The sequence below is a fragment of the Puma concolor genome, chromosome B2, assembly GCF_028749965.1.
Source record: "Puma concolor isolate L17-30 chromosome B2, mPumCon1.1.hap2, whole genome shotgun sequence".
NCBI classification, from domain to species: Eukaryota; Metazoa; Chordata; class Mammalia; order Carnivora; family Felidae; genus Puma; species Puma concolor.
In genome coordinates, this window is record NC_141671.1 from 112,167,245 (window position 1) to 112,188,371 (window position 21,127).

The 21,127-nt window shown below is 35.9% G+C and overlaps 1 protein-coding gene across 1 annotated transcript in view; it reads right to left on the reverse strand.

Annotated features, from left to right (window-relative positions):
- The window catches only part of SERINC1 (serine incorporator 1), a 36,690-nt gene that overhangs the window by 13,404 nt on the left and 2,159 nt on the right, over positions 1–21,127 (reverse strand). The window contains exons 2-3 of the mRNA XM_025925506.2: positions 5,722–5,883; positions 2,465–2,634 (exon numbers count right to left, since the gene is read on the reverse strand). Coding sequence (XP_025781291.1) covers positions 2,465–2,634; positions 5,722–5,883 — 332 coding nt within the window. The remainder of the gene's footprint in view (positions 1–2,464; positions 2,635–5,721; positions 5,884–21,127) is intronic.

Sequence of the window (21,127 nt, forward strand, 5' to 3'; positions counted from 1 at the left end):
AATCAATGGAGAAAAGGACAGTCTCTTTTATGGGAAAACTGTATAACCACATGCAGAAAAATGAACCTGGACCTCTATCTTACACAACTCACAAAAATTAAACTAGAAATGGATTAAAGAATGAAATATTGGAGTGCCTGGGTGGCTCAGTCAGTTAAGTGTCCAACTTCGGCTCAGATCATGATCTCGTGATCTGTGAGTTTGAGCTCTGCATGGGGCTCTGTGCTGACAGCTCAGAGCCTGGAGCCTCCTTCAGATTCTTTCTCCCTCTCTGTACCTGCCCTGCTCACACTCTGTCTCTCTCTCAAAAATAAACATTATAAAAAAAAAAAAAGAATGAAATATTAAGACCTGACATTGTAGAACATACTAGGAAGATTCTGATACTAGGAAGATTAAAATAGGGAAGAAACCCCTTAACACTGGTCTTGGCAATGAGTTTTTAGATGATAAGATACAAGAAGCATAAGCAACAAAAGTAAAATCAAACAAGTGAGACTACAAACTAAAAATCTTCCTCTGCACAGCAAAAAAACAATCAACAAAAAGGCAACCTACAAAACAGAATATATGTGCAAACCATATACTGGATAAGGAGTTAGTATCCAACATATATAAAAAAAACTCACACAACTCAATAACAAAAAACAACCTAATTAAAAAATGGGCAGAGGAACTCAGATTTTGCAAAGACGACAAATGGCTAACAGGTGTATGAGAAGGTGCTCAGTATCACTAATCATCTGGGAAATGTAATCAAAACCATTATGAGATAGCACCTCACACCTGTTAGGATGAAAGGGGTATCATCATCAAGACAAGAAATAAGTGTCGAGAACAATGTGGTGAAAGGGAACCTTGAGCACTGTTGGTGGGAATGTAAACTAGTTCAGCCACTATGAACAGGAGTATAAAGTTTCCTCAAAAAATTAAAAATAGAAACTACCATAAGATCCAGCAATTCCCTTCTAGTTATACATCCAAAGGACATAAAAACAGGATACCAAAAAGATACCTGCACTCCCATGTTTACTACTGCAGCTTTATTCACAATAGGCAAGATATGAAAACAACTTAAGTGCTTGTCAATGAATGAACAGTGGTATAGATGTACAATGGAATATTATATAGCCCTGAGAAAAAAGCAAATCCCATCACCTGCAACAACATATATGAAGCTTGAAGGCATTATGCTAAGTGAGATAAGCCAGACAAGGAAAGACAAATACTGTATGGTATCACTTACTCGTATGTGGAATCTGAAAAAAACCGAACTTGTAAAAAACAGAACAGAATGGTGGTTACCAGGGTATGGGGTGTATGTGTGTGGGTGGGCATTGGGAGAGGCCATGAAGGGGAACAAACCTGCAAATACTAAATAAGTCCTGGAAATGGAATGCACAGCATAGTGACTATAAGTAGCAATACTGCATTACAGACTTCAATGTTGCTAACTGTTCTCATCAAAAGAAATAATAACTGTGACATGACTGAAGTCCTGGCTAACCCTACAAAGGTAATCATAATGCAATATACAAATGTATGAAATCAACACTTTGTATAGGCTAAACCTATACAATGTTATATGTCAACTTTATCTCAAAAAGAAACACGTGTAACAAAGATGATTCTAAGAGTGCTATGTGCATGCTACTTTGACAAGAGTATTATCTCAGGGAATGGTTGTCACAGCCATTCTGAGATACATTTTGAGAAGTGTTTAAAAACACATTAAATAAATATAGTGGTAGGAGTGCAAATAAATACCAATAACTACAAGGACAAAATAAACAAAATAATTCAACCTGTCACAGCACATTTTTTCATTAACATTTATATTACACTTGCTCATCCTTCCTGTTTTTGGTAGGATATATTAATAAAGAACAACAGATACTCAAAAAAAGTTTTTTTTTTTTTAACTTATGGAGAGAAAAGAACAGATAAAATTAAAAACATTCAAATTAAGTACCAGAAGCGATGCTCTACATTAAGGGAGATTAATAAAAGGGATCCTGAAGTTCCTTTCTGGATGGTCTAGTATAACCAACCATTTAAACAATCAATCACCCTATTTAGGATTAAAGTTTTTCATTTTGGTTGCACTGTAGGTCTAGGGAACTAAGTTCAGTTTCACATAATAAGACTGGTCTACCAAAAGGTTAAAGCAGAAGTAGGAGTAAGTTCCTCCTTATTAATAACAGATATAGATCCTCTTTTTATAATGAAACTATAAAGCAACCTGCATCAAAGATTATACCAATAAACAACCCAAGGCTACTATCTAATATTAGTATTTCTAAAGTCTGACATTCTCTAGTAGAGACCAGAAGATATTCTTACCTGGTCATTCATGAATAACAAAATAATTCTGCAAGTTGTGTAATTTATTTTACAGTTTCTTTAGACAGATTCAAAAGTACTGAGACTGCACAGATTTTCATATTATTATTGAAAAACATACCCATTATGCACTGCAGCTCTAGGATCACTGCTGCTCTTCACTTTGATCATTAGCAGAGAGAGGAGAAGATAGAACATAGCCAAACCAAAGCACAGACGGTACACAGCTTTATAGCCAACCAGAATATTACAAGGAACAATGCCTTTCTCATTTTCACAAAATCCAGGAATCTAGAAAAACAAGAGTTTATGATCTAGAATTTTAAGTAAAAATGAAAACTCTATGTAATCAAATAGTTTAAGGTTTAAAAAACTGAAGTTTGCTTGACAGTTTATGCTGAATATGTAATCAAGGTTAAATCTGGAAAATTTTCATCAGTAGACATTTAACCGTTTTTACTTTATATAAGCCCAAGATAAACTATGAATGCCAATCCTACATTGGATGCTTATTCTGACTTGCAGACTTATTCTAAATTTTCTAAAACTTGCATTCCCCCAGGGGCGCCTGGGTGGCTCAGTCGGTTAAGCATCTGACTTCAGCTCAGGTCATGATCTCGCCGTCTGTGGGTTCGAGTCCTGTGTCAGGCTCTGTGCTGACAGCTTGGGAGCCTGGAGCCTGCTTCGGATTCTGTGTCTCCTTCTCTCTCCGCCTCTTCCCTATTCACTCATTCTCTCTCTCAAAAATAAATAAATGTTAAAAACAAACAAAAAAATCTTGCATTCTCCTGTGATATATTGAATTACACCAGTAAGAGAAGAATACAATCAATAAAAGCTGAAGGCAATTACAGAGTAACTAAGTTAGTTCCTAAATACTGAAGAGAACATTGATAGCTTCTCAAAGCCAATGAGACCTAAATACATTTTGAGTTTTGGTCTCTTATTCTACAAGTGTTATTTCTGATAACAAATGGATTTGCATTAACAGTATAATAGCTGGCACTGATTTTACTTTGTAACTTAGAATTATGAAAGACTAATGGCCATTTCAAAGTCACACTGGAATCAGAATACAAAAAAAATCTTAAGTGAAATAAATGGGAGTTCTCAGAACTACATGCACTATTCATATGTATGAGAATGAATTATTCCCTCTAGAAAATGTTAAAGCAAACCAATATGCCAAAATATAACTGTTAATTTGTGCCTTTAAAACCAAGAACTTAAAAATATTTAAGCTAATGGAAGCACTACTTCCTTTTGCTAGTCTCTAACACACTCTGTAAAAGCCCTTTCTTGGTGCCACTTAAATCTCACCTTGCTAACCCAGTTTGAGCCTTATGGCAATATATACTTACCAACAGTCACTTGCAACATGTACTCAACTAGGCTAATTATCCCATTCCCTTATACAGGACACCACCTGGCAAATTCCCATAATTAAATGAATTCAACCACCTATATTAGGTTAAGAAGGTTCAGTAACAACCCCCAAATATCACTGGCTTAAAACAGCAAAGTTATAGTTCTTGCTCATGTACATAAATGGTCATGTACATAAATGTACATGTACATAAATGGTCATGGTAGTCACTTCAGGAGCCCAGGCTGTTGAAGAAGCCACCATTTCAAATGAGGTACATGTTGACAAGAAAAAAAAAAAAAAAGGAAATCAGTAAGTAGAGGCCAAGGTGTATTTCTTCTATTCACCACTCACTGATCAGTACTAGAGACATGGCCCTACATATCACAAAGCACTCCAGAAAATGCAAATCTTTGATGACCTTCATAAAGCAGAGAAGGAAAAATATCTGGTATTAAGTATTAACATCCACCAACTAAACTATTTATAACCACAGTCAACTGGATCTATGACAAAATCATACAGATATGTCTTTTGCTTATACCCAGGACTTGAGTAACATTAACTGGTCATCCACATCTACCATGTACAATGCTAGTTACTTTCATAATCATCATAATTTCATTTCCCAAACTTTCACCATCTTTCCTTACCCAAATGCCAACCTCAAGTAGACACTATGCTTTAAAATGGAGGTCATCTGCCATACTCTCTCTCAACCTCAAATTCTGCATGGTCACTCATCTTGTCTTGGTGGAAAGCTAACCTCTAAACCTTCTCTGGATCACCTTATCTCTCTCTCATACAGATTAGATCGCTTATCGCTGACTCATCTCAAAATACACATGAATAATTCTCATCCTAAAAATCCTTTCCTGAACTCAGCTGACCTCTGAGACTGCCACCTTTATTAGAAAACTCCTCGAATCAGCAGTTTATAGCTATTAGACACATTTCCTCATGGCTTTACAATTTTCCTCTCACTACTCTGATCCCAGCACTCTGAAGAAATTGCTTTTTCAAGACACTAATCATGGAATGGGTGTCAAATACCTTCCTCCTCAGGCCTATACAACAGGGCGTACACTTGGTTCACCTTTTTTCATTGTTCCTTCTGAGGTTCCCTTTTCGCTAACCAACCCCTTTCACTAAGAGCTTTTGTCAAAGTTAGTCTGCTCCCTTTGAATGGTCTTCAGCATATGCTACCATGGTTTTAACTTTCATCTCTATTCCCAAAACACCTCTAGCTATTTCTTTTTTGTTACACACAATGTTTTCTACTTCCCATGGGATACACAAACACACACTCTCACTCACGTATGTAGTACAGTAACAAGTCAGTGTTTTACAAATTAAATAATTGTATTTTCCTCATCTCCTTTCACAACCTGAGTTCCTGAAAAAAAAAAATTTTTAAGTACACTTTTTATTTTTTTTCCTAGGTTAACAATAACAGTTTCCTCCTAGTTGTCCAGAATCAGAACCTGAATATTATGTATGATTCTACCCCTGCCAGTATTTAAATCCCAATTCAGTTAATTCTGTATTCAGAACAACTATCACTGGCTCTCTATATAGTTCTTGATTATACCATTAAAAAAGCCTCCACATTTAACTGCCTAACTTCGAATTATCAATCTGCCTAAAGCATACATATTCTGTGTGACAAGCTCTTTATCCCCATTCTGCTTCCTATTTTTCAGTCTCTGCATAGAGAAGTTCTACTCATTCTTAGAATGTCCCTTTTTCCATGACACCCACTGAGTTCTGACATTTAACTGGTTATAATTACTTATTTCTCCTTATTACCACAGCACATTTTCTATACCACCATCACAGACCTTAATCTGTCTTGTATTGTCTGTCTTTCCTAAAAGACTATGAAGATTGCTAAAATTGGGAATTACACATTATCTTACTTTGTACATTATTCTGTTTTGAACATGAAAATCAGGTTACACATACACATACTATAGGTTCAGTTAATCACTTAAACAAACAAAAAAACTAACCTTGTTCAGTTGTTCTTCCATTCCTGGTATCAACATTACACAAGCTACACACACTCCAACAAGCAAGAAAAGTGCATAGATCAATCTAGTTACAGTAGAGTTGTTTCCACTAGGACAGCATCGACACAGCAAACAAGGGGCACTGCCACATAAACACGGTATCTGGGAAAAAGAATATTAAAAATCAGGACAGTTTAAAATGATACGGTGAAAATTTATGTTCCATCCCCTCAAAAGAGAAAAAGACTGAAGTTAAAGTGATTACCAAAGAACAAAAGGATTTGGGTCACATATAATTATCCATGAACTATAAAACTCAGTCATTTCTGTATAAAGTTAGACCCAAGTCAAAACATAAAAGTGCTTGACCTCGGGAGCCTGGATGGCTCAGTTGGTTAAGTGTCCAACTCTTGATTTTGGCTCAGATCATGATCTCAGTTAGTGAGTTAGAGCACCGCACTGGGCTCCATGCAGTCAGTGCAGGGCCTGCTTGGGTTCTCAACTCTCTCCCTCCTTCCTGCCCCTCCCCTGTTTACAGGCTCTCTCTCACTCTCAAAATAAATAAACAAATAAACTTTAAAAAAATTTTTAAGTGTTTGACCTCCAAATCAATCAAAATAAATGAGTTAAAAAAACAAGGGGAGGGGCGCCTGGGTGGCACAGTCGGTTAAGCGTCCGACTTCAGCCAGGTCACGATCTCACAGTCCATGAGTTCGAGCCCCGCGTCAGGCTCTGGGCTGATGGCACAGAGCCTGGAGCCTGTTTCCGATTCTGTGTCTCCCTCTCTCTGCCCCTCCCCCGTTCATGCTCTGTCTCTCTCTGTCCCAAATAAATAAATAAACGTTGAAAAAAAAAATTAAAAAAAAAAAAAGGGGGGGAAAAATCAGCAGAAAAGAATTTAACAAAAACAAAATATTCATGATTACATGCCCATCTCTGGCTCCCATCTTTTAGCCCACAGATATATTGGTGAATTCACAAAATCCTGAGACCTCTCAAATACCCCAGAAGAGAATAAGAAGTGAACTGGCGTCCTTATCTTTTCCCTCTTCTGGAAAGGAAGTGGTGATAGTGAAAACAATGAAAACTCAGGCTAACTTTCTCCAGTGGAACTCCACCTAAACTAGTTGTACACCCCAGAGGAACATTGGTAATGGTATTTACCAGTATTTCAGAAGAGGAAAGTGTAAGTATGCTCATAAGAACTCACTCACCATAACCTAGGCTAGCTCCACCATACTGTCAGACTTCAGGAAGTTGGACAGACTATGATGTTCCAGACTGACAGCCACAGCTCTAGGAGAAAAGTCTCAGAAACCATGGGAAGGGAGTATGGTAGAAATCAAGACACACTAGAGCAACCAATATAAGGTAGGAACAAAGCCATTTATAGTAAGCTTAAGTAAGACAAGTAAAAATCGTTAACTATGCAAACATACTCTAACAAAAAATAAAAATAAATAAGCACATCCCTCAGGGGGAAGGGAAAAAAGGGGTGGTGGTGAGAAGACATTTTAAGAATTCAGTCTGAAACAAAACTCAGTAAGAAAAGGAAATTCTGTACAAGTGCTTCACCTGAACAATAAAAGAATAAAAAGCAAATGAAAAGAACTCAAAAATGAAACGGGAAAAGAACAAAATAAGATAAAAAGGAGCTTGCAGAGTTAAGCAAAGAAATAAGAGAAAATAAAACTTAAAGAATAATTAACTGTCAAGGAACAAAACAGACACACCTGAAAATTAAATTACTAACAGAAAAAAGCTTGAGTTAACTACTATAAACTTAGATAAAAATGGAGTCAACAGTGACTAGACTTTACCCTACTGCCTTAATGGAAAAAATTAAAACAATGGTTTTCAGACAATGAACAACAGGCAATGCAGGACAGTAATTCCTGACAGGAAACAATGTGAGCTCCATGATTAACCTATCTTTCTGCCTGGGAGAGCTTCTAGTGAAGGGAGGGGAATCCAAGCAGAGGCTAGCAGTCCACCTGAACTGAGAAGACTGAGTTGGGAGCAGGAACAGAGTTGAAGTTGAGTTTATAGAGCAGAATCATGAAGAGAAGAAAGCTACAGAGTGAGCTCCTGAAATCTGTAGAGGCTTCAACTTGAATCTGTAGTAGAGTACTGATCAGTGCATTCATTTGAATAAATTACTAAAGGAGAAGAGTTGGTATTCCCACTAGCCACAGTGGAAAACCTTGTAATGCAAAAGACACTAAGTTATACAGGCTTTTACTTAGAAGGGAGAAAACAAAACAAAACAAAACAAAACAAAAAACAAAACAAAAAAATCAGCCATAAGACTAAAAGCTGCTCCAGTCTCACTTAACAAAGTATAAAGAAAACATTAAGAAAAATTTTCAAGTAACTCAACTATGTCCAAGAACAAAACCCAAAAATATTTTCGTTTTAGAATACAAGTATGTCCACCTCCATCAAGGTAAAATTTACAATGTCTGACATCTAATAAAAAGTTGACAGCTATGCAAGAAAGCAGGAAAATACAGTCTTTAATGAGAAAAAACAATCAAAATCAACCTGGAAATAACAAAGATGGCTGAATTATAAATAACAGCATAAAGATATTATTTTAATTATATTTCATATGCTCAAGAGTGAAAAAAACATCAGCATGTTAAGAAGAGACATGAAAGATAATTTAAAAGATCTATACCAAACTTGTAGAAATGAAAAATAAAGTAACCAAACCAAAAAATACTAAGACACTGCAAAAAAGATGAACAAATCTGAAGACACAGAATAAATGAGACAAAAACACTAGGATAAAAATGAACAGAGCATTGTAAGATAGCTTCAGGCAGTCTAATGTAAGTGAAATTACAGTTTTTGAAGGAGAAGTGAAACTTCTGAAATAATTGTCAAAATGCTCCCAAATTGAATCAAGATTATAAATGCACAGATCCAAGAAGCTTAATGAAATTCTAGAAAAATAGGGGTGCTTTGGGTGGTTCTTTATTCGGCTCATGTCATGACTTCATGGTCTGTGGGATCAAGCCCCACATGGGGCTGTGTGCGGACAGCGTGGAGCCTGCTTGGAATTTTCTCCCTCTCTTTCTGCCCCTCCCCACTCACAGGTGTTCTCTCTCAAATAAAAAAAAATTATAGGAAAATAAACACGATGGAAACCACACTAACTCATATCATAATCAAACTGTTCAAACCATAAACAAAAAAATCTTTAAAAAGCAGGCAGAGGGGCGCCTGGGTGGCTCAGTCGGTTAAGTGTCCGACTTCGGCTCAGGTCATGATTTCACGGTCTGTGAGTTCGAGCCCCGCGTTGGGCTCTGTGCTGACAGCTCAGAGCCTGGAGCCCATTTCAGATTCTGTGTCTCCCTCTCTCTCTGCCCCTCCCCTGCTCATGCTTTGTCTCTCTCGGTCTCAAAAATAAATAAACATAAAAAAAAAAAAATTAAAAAAAGAAAAAAAAAAGCAGGCAGAAAAATTAAGCCATATTTTATAGAAACAAAGATCTCAATTCTAGTAAAAAGAATTCTGCAAAAGTACTTTAAAAAACCCTGAGTGATAAAATTTTATACTCCCTAAAAGTCTCTTTCAAAAATTAATGTAAAATAAAACCACTTTCAGACAAAGACAAAAGAATCCAAAATTAGCAGACCTAAACTACTAGAAATGTTGAAGGAACTCCTTCAAGCAGAAGGAAAATTATACTAGACAGCTTATCTATATAGATACCAAAAAAAAAAAAAATCTATACAACAAAAGGAATGAAGAACAATGAAAATGGCAAATGTATCTTTCTTATATAAAAAAAATTACTTTAAAGCATAATTATCCTTTTAAAACAGAAATATTAGCAATGTATTGTGGGGTATATAACAAAGGTGGAAGTCAAATGTATGAGGATTACAAGCAGTATGCAAGAGGAGACATTGAACTATACCACTATAAGGTTCTTAAATTGGAAATAAAGGAAGATTGTAGTAAGTTGAAAATAAACACTATAAACCCTAAAGTAACCTCTAAAAAACCAAGACAAAGAAGTAGGGCTAGTAAGCCAATGGAAAAAAAACAGAATACTAAAAGTGATGGCTAGTAAGTACAAAATATGGCAAAAAAAAATTACAGAAAAGGGATAATAGACAAGACAAACAAAATAGAAAGATGGTTTATTTAAGCCCAAACATAATCCACAATCACACTAAATGTAAGTGGCAAAAACACTCCTACTTAAAAAGGCAAAGACTATCACACTGGATAAATACTGTGATCCAACTCTAGCTCTTCTACAAGAAACCTACTTAAATATAAAAATGCAAACAGGTTATTTATGAAAGAAAAATAAATAAATACCATGCCATAGTAGTACCAGACACAACAGATTTCAGAGCAAAGAATCTTACCAGGGTTAAGGAGGGACACTTCATAATGGTAATGGGATGTTCACAGAGTAAACCTACAATCCTATTGTTCTACACTTAGTAAGAGAACTTCAAAATACATGAATGGAAAAATAATAAAACTGAAAAGAATAAATTCACATTTATATTCTCTCATTTAGCAGAACAAAAATCAATAAGGATATAAAAACTTGTACAAGATTATCAATTAACTGTGCCTAAATGACATTTAGGGAATACTCAATCTAACCAGGGCACAGCACAAATTGTTTTCCAGAGTACACAGAACACAACCAAAACAGACCATATTCTTGGCCATAAAACAAATCTCAAATTGCAATAAACATAGAATGTTTCAAATCATACAACAAACATGTATTCTAGGCCCACAGTGTAACTAAGTTAGAAGTCAGTAACAAAAAATATCTGGAAACTAAATGACATGTTTTTAAAAAATTTCTTTTAAATGTTTATTTATTTCTGAGATGAGAGGAGGGGAAAAGCGAGAGGGAGACATACAATCCAAAGCAGGCTCCAGGCTCTGACCTCCAAGCTGTCAGCAGAGAACCCGACTCGGGGCTTGAACCCATGAACCATGAGATCATGACCTGAGCCGAAATCAGACACTTAAACAACTGAGCCTCCCAGGTGGCCCCTAAATAACACACTTCTAAATAATTCACAGACAAAAGATATCAAGAGGAAATTAAATAAAATGAAAATAATACATTCATGGAATGCTCTAAAGCAACGTTCAAAGGAAATTTACAGTACTAAATGACATTAGACAAAAATAAAGATTTCAAATCAGTGATCTGAGCTTCTACCTAAAACAATCAAATAAACAAACCCAAAATAAAAAAAGAAACTAATAAATACAGAAATCAGGGAAGTAAAAAGCAGAACAAGAAAATCAGTGAAATCTAAAATCTAAAATCAATTTTATAAGACTGTTATGACTGAGAAACGGACTGATGAAGATACAAAAGAGCAAAAGTAATCACAAAAATCATGAATACTGGAAATGTGTGAAGATACAAATACAGATCCTAGGAGCATTAAAAAAATTATAGGGGAAAAGTATGAGCAATTGTATTCAGTATCTTAGATAAAGTGGACAAACTGAAAAACCCACATTGTCAGAAATCATTCAATAGGATTTATATATACATACATATATATATATGTATGCATGTATGCATATACACACACACACAATCAATGGTCCTGTAACTACTTTAAAAAGTTAAATTTTTAAGTTAAAAACTTTCCCATGCATAGATGGTTTCACCAGTGAGTTCTATTAAGCATTTAAGGAATAAATCATGAATTCTACACAAACTATTCTAGAAAACTGGAGGCAAAACACTTCACAACTCTTTTCTAGTGGGCCAGAATTACTGACACTAAATTCAAAGACATTATAAAGAAGAGAGCAACATCCTTCATGACTACAAATTCTTAACATCTTGTCAATTCAATCAAAAATATAAAAAGCAAATGAAGACCTCTAGTATCTTTTTTCCCCATTTAAGAAGCTTGGAAGCACCACTTTCTTCTCACCAGTAAAAAGATAAACAGAGTAAAATATCAAGAACTCTTCCAGGATCCATAAGACAGGTGAGAAAATCACTGCCCCCAAGATTGGAAACAGATAGGCAAATACAGGGTGCCACAACTTACCAAAGTAGAAAATCACAAGTGGAAACCAACTTAGGAACCAAGGCCCAAGTAAGGCAACCTAAACTGTAACTGAAGAATTGCTGAAACTTACTGTGGAAATTCCCTCATGCTTCCTGCAGAAGGAAAAAGGAACCATTTTAAAATATACCCAGAACACATGTTCTTAACAATGCCTGCCCTAAGGAGAAACTGGTTAACCAGAGCCTAACCTTGTGGGGTGGGGTGGGGGGGGGGGGGTGTATTATCAGAGCCAAAATAACATGGAAGGGAAACACTCAACGCCAGCCCTCGTTTGCCATCTTCTCCCACCTAGGAGGAAGAAAAAGCCTAGAAAACACTTGAGAAGTTCACAGTCCAGACACAGGCTCACTAAAGGGCTATGACCTAATCATAGGGCTGTGGAACACTCTTCTTTCCCCAAGACCTCACCACAACATGACCAAAGCCTATTTACAGCAGTCCCTTTTACCCAGTACAGCATGTCCCACTATAAAGAAAGTTACAAAGCACAGCAAAAGGTAAAAAAACAAACAAACAAACATAATTTAAGGAGTCAGAGGAAACATCAAAAGCAGACATGGTAGGGATGCTGGAATTACCAAACTAGGAATTTAGAATACCTAGGATTGAATATGTTAAAGGTTATGATGAATAAACAGCATGTAACAACACATGTGCAATATAAACTGAGAGATAAGAAACCTAAGAACCAAGAAAAAATGCTAGGGATCAAAAAAATGTAACAGAAAGAAAAACTGCCTTTGATAAGCTTATTAATAGTCTAGGACAAGACAGAGAAATTTAATTTCTTAGCTTGAGGACATCTCCTCTCAAACTGAAAAGAAAAGAGAGCAGAGATTGAATAAAACAGAAGAGAATAACCAAGGACTGCAGGACAATTAAAAAGGGGTAATATACTGAGAATAGCAAAAAAAAGAAAAGAAACAGAAGAAATATTTGAAAAAACAATGACAATTTTCCCAACTTAATGTCAGAAGCATATACTAAAAACCAAAACAAACAAAATCCACAAACCAAAAATTAAAAACCTACACCTAGACACATCACTTCCAAACTCAAAAAATAAAAGATAAAGAAAATATAAAGAAAAAAAATCTTGAAAGAAGCTGAAGAAAAAAACAACTTATCTATAGAAGAACAAAGAGAAGATTATATCCACTTCTCAGAAACCATGTATACAAGAAAAAGTGTAGTGGAAATATCTGAAGTGTTGAGAAAAAAAAAAAACCCACCAAGTGAGGGTTCTATACTCTGTCAATTATCCTTCAAAGGTGAAGTAGAAATAAAGACTTTCTCAAAGATTGAGGGAATTTGTTGTCAAATTGTAGACCTGCCTTGCAAGAAATGTTTAAGGAAGTCCTTTAGAGACAAGGAAATTAATATAAGTCAGAGTCTAAATAAGAACATCAAACATAAAAATCTCTTTATCTTATTTTTTTTTTTACATTTATTTTTGAGACAGAGAGAGACAGAGCATGAATGGGGGAGGGGCAGAGAGAGAGGGAGACACAGAATCGGAAGCAGGCTCCTGGCTCCGAGCCATCAGCCCAGAGCCCGACGTGGGCCTCGAACTCACAGACCACGAGATCGTGACCTGAGCTGAAGTCGGACGCTCAACCGACTGAGCCACCCAGGCGCCCCTCTTTATCTTATTCTTAATTGACCTAACAGATAAGAGTTTGTTAAAAAATCTTAAGAACACTGTATTCAATTATGTATGCATACATATTCACCTCATGTGTATATACGTGCTGATGACTAACAAAGAGAACATGATTACTAACATCAAAAATGAAGGAGAGGGTATCACTTTAAATCCCCTATTCATCAAAAGGATAAAAGAATGCAGTCAACAGCTACATTGTCCACAAATTTGATAACCTAGATGAAATGAACCAATTCCTTGAAAGACACAAGATGCAAAAATTCACAAGAGACAATCTGCATAATTCAATACCTGTTAAAGAAACTGAACCAATAATTTAATAACTTCTGAGGCGCATGTGTGGCTCAGTCGGTTAAATGTCCGACTCTTGGTTTCAGCTTGGGTCGTGATCTCACAGTTCATGAGTTTGAGCCCCCCCCCCCCCCCCCAGCCCCCATCGGGCTCTGTGCTGACAGTGTGGAGCCTGGTTGGTATTCTCTGTCTCCCTCTGTCTCTCTGCCCCTCCCCCACTCACTCTCTCAAAAAAAAAAAAACTTAAAAAAAACACAAACAAAAAAACAAAAACAAAAAAAACAAAAAAAAACACAAACAACTGATAACCTTCCAAAACAGAAAGCACTGGACCCAGATTCACTGGTGACCTCTACCAAACACTTAAAAGAAACAAAACAAAACAAAACAAAAAAACACCAGTTCTCTGAAATCTCTTTCAGAGGACAGGCAGAGGAACACTGCCTAACTCATTGTATGAGACCAGCATCACTCTAACAACAAAACCAGACAAAGATATTATAAAAAATAAAAACTATATCAGCATCTCTCATGAACACAGATCTTCAACAACATACACGCGTATCAAATCCAACAATGTATGATCACAGCCAAGTGGGATTTATCCCAGGTATGCAAGAATGGTTCAACATTCAAAAATCAATTAATGTAATCCATCACATCAACTGGCTAAAAAAGATGGGTCACAACAGATGCAGAAAATCTATTTCACAAAATCCAACACTCATTCATGATAAAATTTCTCAATAAAGTAGGAATACAGGGGAACTCTCCCCAACTTGATAAATAAAATCAACAAAACACCTATAGTTATATTTAATGGTAAGAAAATTGAAACCTTCCCATTAATATCAGGTACAAACCAAGGATGTTTCCTCTTACCATTCCATTTCAACACTACTGGTAGTTCTAGCTAATGCAATTAACACCAAAAAAAAAAAAAAAAAAAAAAAAGGAAATAAAAGGTAAACACACTGGGAAGGAAGAAATAAAATTAGCTTTCTTCACAGATGACATTATCATCTATGTAGAAAATTCAAAATAATTGACCAAAAAAAACCCCACAAAAATCTTAGAACTAATAAACAATTATAGCAGGGTTGAAGGATACAAGGTTTGTATACTAAAGTCAATCACTTCCCTATATATCCCCCAATGAAAAAGTGAAACTTGAAATTAAAAATACGTTACCATTTACATTAGCATCCCCCAAATTAAAACTGCCAAAATACTTAGGTATAAATCTAACACACTACATACAGGATCAATAGAAAAAAAACACAAAATTCTGATAAGCAAAATAAAAGAACTAAATAAATGAACAGACATTCCATGTTCATGGATTAGGAAGACTCAACATTGTCAGGATATCAATTCCTCAAACTTGATCTATACATTCAATGCAATTCCAATCAAACACCCAGCAAGTTATCATGTAGATACTGACAAACTGATTCTAAGTTCATAGAAACACAAGACCCAGACTACCCAACAAAACACTGAAGAAGAACAAAGGTGAAGGACTGAAACTACCAAACTTCAAATTTATTATAAAGTGACAATAGTAATCAAGCCAGTATAGTATTGTCAAAAAAAGGGACAATCAAAGGTACAGACTAGCAAGCACATAAATAGCCTCATATAAATAAAATCAACTAATCTTTGACAAAGGTGCAAAGGCTATTCAATGAAGCAAAATCATCTTTTCAACAAACTGTGCTGTAACAACTGCGCATCCACATGCAAAAAAAAAAAAATCAATCTATCAGTCTAGACACACATCTCACATCATTCCCCAAAATTAACTCAAAATGGGTCTTAAATCTAAATACAAACCATAAAACTATAAAACTCCTATAATATAGGAAAAAATCCAAATGACGGTGGGTGTGGTGATGACTTTTTCAGATAACACCAAAGGCATGATCCACAGAAAAAAAAAAACAAAACTGTTAAGCTGGTCTTCATTAAAATTCAAACAATTCTGCTCAGTAGGTACGCCTGGCTGGCTCAGTCAGTTAAGTATCCGACTTCAGCTCAGATCATGATTTCAAGGTTCTTGAGTTCAAGTCCAGCCATCGGGCTCTCTGCTGTCAGCACTGAGCTCATTTTGGATCCTGTCTCCCTCTCTCTCTGCCCCAAGCCCGCTCGTGCTTACTCTCAAAAATAAAACATTAAAAAAAAAAATTTTTTTTAATTCTGCTCTGCAAAAGTCAGTGTCAAGAGAATGAAAAAACAGGCCAAATGTGTGAAACTTTGCAAAAGACATACCTGATCTTAAGGGAGTATTATCCAAAACATACAAAGAACTCTTAAAATGCAACAATAAGAAAACAAATGGGTCAACAGACACCTCACCAAATCAGATAATACAAATGGAAAATCAGCATATGCAAAGGTGTTCCACATCACATTTCACATGCATATGGTAAATGCATATTAAAACAAGATACTACTACCTATCTATTAGGAAGGCCAAATCCAGAACACAGATAACACCAAATGCTGATGAGGATATGGATCAATAGTTACTCTCATACGTTGCTGGTAGGAATGCAAAATGTACAACCACTTTGGAGACAGTTTGACAGATTATAAAACGAAACATATGCTTACCATACAATCCAGTTAAATACCAAGAAAAACTCATGTCCACACAAAAACCTGCACATGAATGTTTATAGTAACTTTATTCATAACTGCCCAAACTTGGAACCAACCAGTATGTCCTTCAGTAGGTACTGTGGTACATCTAAATAATGGCATATTATTCAGTGCTGAAAAGGAGTTAAGCCATAAAAAGACAAGGAGAAAACTTAAATAGGTATTACTAAGTGAAAGAAAACAACGTAAAAAGACTACATTTTGTATGATTTCAACTGTACAATACTCTGGAAAAGGAAAACTATGGAGACAGTAAGAACAGTGGTTGGAGTGGGTGGAGAGATGAATAGGCAAAACACGAAGGATTTTTAGGGCAATAAAAATACTCTACATGCTATATTAATGGTAAATACGTGTCATTATACATTTGCCCAAACTCACAGAATGTCCAACACCAAGAGTAAACCATGATGTAAACTATAGATCCCCTAAGGAAATACAAACTAAAACCATAATGAGATACCACTACACACACATTACAATGGCCAAAATAAAAAAAAATCATAATACCAAGTACTGACAACTTTTTGTTAATGGGAATGAAAATTGGTAGAGTTATCTTAGAAACCAGTTTGGTGGTTTCTTTTTTTTTTTCTTTCTTTTTTTTTTTTTTTTTTTTTTTCAACGTTTATTTATTTTTGGGACAGAGAGACAGAGCATGAACGGAGGAGGGGCAGAGAGAGAGGGAGACACAGAATCGGAAACAGGCTCCAGGCTCTGAGCCATCAGCCCAGAGCCTGACGCGGGGCTCGAACTCACGGACCGCGAGATCATGACCTGGCTGAAGTCGGACGCTTAACCGACTGCGCCACCCAGGCGCCCCTGGTGGTTTCTTATTAAGTCAAATGTATGCTTACCATGTTGTTCAGCAATTCCATTGCTAGATATTTTACCTACGCAAAAAGAAGAGTCACACAAAAAAACCTTAATCGTACCTTTATGAAAATGCTTACAGCTACTTTATCACCAAAATCTGGAAATGCCCTTCAACTGGTACATGGACAGGTTAAGTTGTGGTACATCCAAGCAATGGAATAGTATGCAAAATTAAAAAGGAACCAATAATACACCACCATGATAAGTCTCAAATGAATTATACTCAGTAAAAAAAGCCAGACTCAAAACACCCTATGCTGTATATCCTATTCATATGCCTTTCTGGAAAGAACTCTGGAGACAGACAAAACAAAACAAAACAAAACAAAACAAAACAAAACAAAACAAAACACAAAACAAAACGGGTTTCCAAGAATGGGGATGACAGAATTTTTTAAGGTAGTAACTGTTCTGTAGTTGTTACATAAGTATAGGACTTCTCAAAAATCACAGACCTGTATATTACAAAGTGTGAATTTCATGTAAATTGTATCAACTAAAAAAATGACAGAAAAAAAATAATGTAGAAGGAAAACAAAACCAATATAACATGAAGGTAACTAGTGTCCTTAAAATACAGAATCCTCTAAACAAGACATTCAAGGATAGAATATGAGAAAAACTTCCCCAAAAGAAATGAGTAGGTATTTTCACACCTGTCACAATGGCTAACATTAACAACTCAGGCAACAACAGATATTGGTGACATTGCGAAGAGGACCTCTTTTGCACTGCTGGTGGGAATGCAAACTGGTGCAGCCACTCTAGAAAACAGTATGGAGATTCCTCAAAAAATTAAAAATAGAACTACCCTACGACCCCAAAATTGCACTACTAGGTATTCATCCAAAGGATACAGGAGAGCTGTTTCGAAGGGGCTCATGCACCCCAATATTTATAGCAGCACTATCAACAATAGCCAAAGTATAGAAAGAGACCAAATGTCCATTGACAGATGAATGGATAAAGATGTGTGTATGTATGTATGTATGTGTATACACATGTGTCTATATACACATACATACATACACACCCAAAATGGAGTATTACTTGGCAATCAAAAAGAAATCTTGCATTTGCAACTACGTGGATGGAACTGGAGGGTATTATGCTAAGCAAAATTAGTCAGAGAAAGACAAAAATAATATGACTTCACTCCTATGAGGACTTTAAAATACAAAACAGATGAATACAAGGGAAGGGAAGCAAAAATAATATAAACACAGGGAGGGGGACAAAACATAAGAGACTCTGAAATATAGAGAACAAACAGAGGGTTGCTGGAAGGGTTGTGGGAAGGGGATGGGCTAAATGGGTAAGGGGCATTAAGTTTGTTGCACTATATACTAACTAACTTGGATGTAAATTAAAAAATAAATAATAAAAAAGAACATATTTACCAGAAGAAAAAAAAGTGATAAAAGATTTAGTCAGACATACTTGACCAATTTCAAAGACAAGTAAAAACTGTTCAAATATCCATGCAAAGGAAAAAAGTCAATAGAACATGTGAGATGTATTGGGAGGCAGTGGATACCAGGAGGCTGTAAGATAAAACAGAATTCACAAAAAACACTATTAAGTTCTGAAGGAAATGGGTGTAATGGATATACTATTATACTAGTAAACAATGCCTCTCAAATAGGATATTTTTGCATATGAAAGAATTCAGGGATTTCAGCATCCATGAATTCTTCCAAACTCTAGCAAATGATAAAATTTAGTCAATTAGATGACATATCATTAAAAAAAATTCTGGGAAAAGCCATGGTTAAAAAGAAATATTTGAGGGGTGCCTGGGTGGCGCAGTCGGTTAAGCGTCCGACTTCAGCCAGGTCATGATCTCGCGGTCCGTGAGTTCGAGCCCCGCGTCGGGCTCTGGGCTGATGGCTCAGAGCCTGGAGCCTGTTTCCGATTCTGTGTCTCCCTCTCTCTGCCCCTCCCCCGTTCATGCTCTGTCTCTCTCTGTCCCAAAAATAAATAAACGTTGAAAAAAAAAAATTAAAAAAAAAAAAAGAAATATTTGAGCTTTGAAATCACTTAAGTGTAGAGCAGTGGTTCTCAAAAGGCAGCAGACATCAGAATCACCTGGACGGCTTATTAACATAGAATGCTGGGCCCCAGTCAGTGTTTCCAATAAATTCCCAGGTGTGCTGATGCTACAGGGTCCGGGGAATACACTTTAAGAATGACTTGTTTAGTTCTAAGACTAAATAACTAGGAGAACTATGGTTATAATACATAATGGTCAAACATAAAATATAATACAAAAAGATTCTGGTTAAAGATGGCAGATTAAAGGTGAATTTACCCATGCTCCCTTTAGAAATAACAATACAATTCAAAAAATAAAGGGCTTTTAAAAATTTTGTTTTTAATGTTTTATTTATTTTTGAGAGAGAGCAGGAGCGAAGGAGGGGCAGAACAAGAGAGGGACAGAGAATCCAAAACAGGCTCCAAGCTCTGAGCTGTCAGCACAGAGCCCGATGAAGAGCTTGAACTCACAAGCTGTGATCATGACCTGAGCTGAAATCAGGCACCCAATTATAAGCCATCAAAGGAAAATGTTAAGCAGTAAAATTTGTAGAGCAGAATTCTCAAATAGATCAGGAAATGGTGACATCAGGTAGCCTCCATAAGTGAGGCAGAAGGTAGAGGTAAAAATAGAATTCATTACATGCTTTTTTAAAGAGCAGTTAAAACTCTCAGGTTTCATTCCATTTTTTACTCTGGCCAGCCAAAGAGGATAAAGTAGAATTTCTCAAGCCTGGCACTATTGACACTTTGGGCCAAAAAAATTCTCTGTGGGGGTGGGGAGGGGGGTCCTGTGTAGTGTAAAATGTTTAGCAGTTTCTCTGACCTTTACTCACTAGATGCACCTCTTACCCCAAAATTGGACACAAAAAAAAATGTCTACAGACATTGCCAAATGCATCTTGGGGTCAAAACTATGCCCAGTTGAAAACCACTGCTATAGAAACATCTCAGAGGAATCTTTTTAGGAAATTCTCCTGATGAAGAAATGTTTATTTAACATTCAGCAACTCCTTTACTTTTATTTTTTCTTTTGTTAAATTCAGGAAAAATTCGATTTAATGCTTTAATTTAGCATGCTACCATTCCTAAAAAAAAAATATTTTTGTCCATTCATCCATGTGTATATATGCATTGAGAGAAAAGGAATGTTATTGGTGGTGGCATTTTTTTGTGTGTGACATTTTAACTTTGTACTCTGCTATGCTTGACTATTCATAGTGACTATGAATCATTTCTGCAAAAACAAGTCATTGTACTAAAAAATAAAAATCTAGCTGAGGCTCACAAATAGGCAGGCAGTAATCACTGGCTCTTTCTTCTTAACTACATTAAATTATCTTGGGCAAAAAAATGATAGCTATTGTATATTAGGTCCAGTAATTCAAAAAAATCAATTCTAGTCATTAACACCATTGTTGAGATTGGGGTGGAGAAAAGCACTGAAGTAGGCATAAATTTTGCTGGTAATGTAGTTACAGGATTAGGTGGGAGATTCAGATATCTGAGTGCGTAACAGTCACTAATCAAAGACCAGGCATACATGAACCAAGGATTATGATCAATCTAATTCTAGGCCACTTGGCAAAAAGAAACAAACAAACAAACAAACCCACCTCAAAATAAAATAAAAAAATTAATGCTCCAATCTCTACACAACAGTATTACATGTATTTTTTTTTGTGCTTTTTTCATAGTTCAGAAATTTTCTACAGCGCTTTTATAAATCAGAAAAAAACTTCACAAAAATTGATTAAGCCTGAAGGACTCATTAAGATTTAATTGT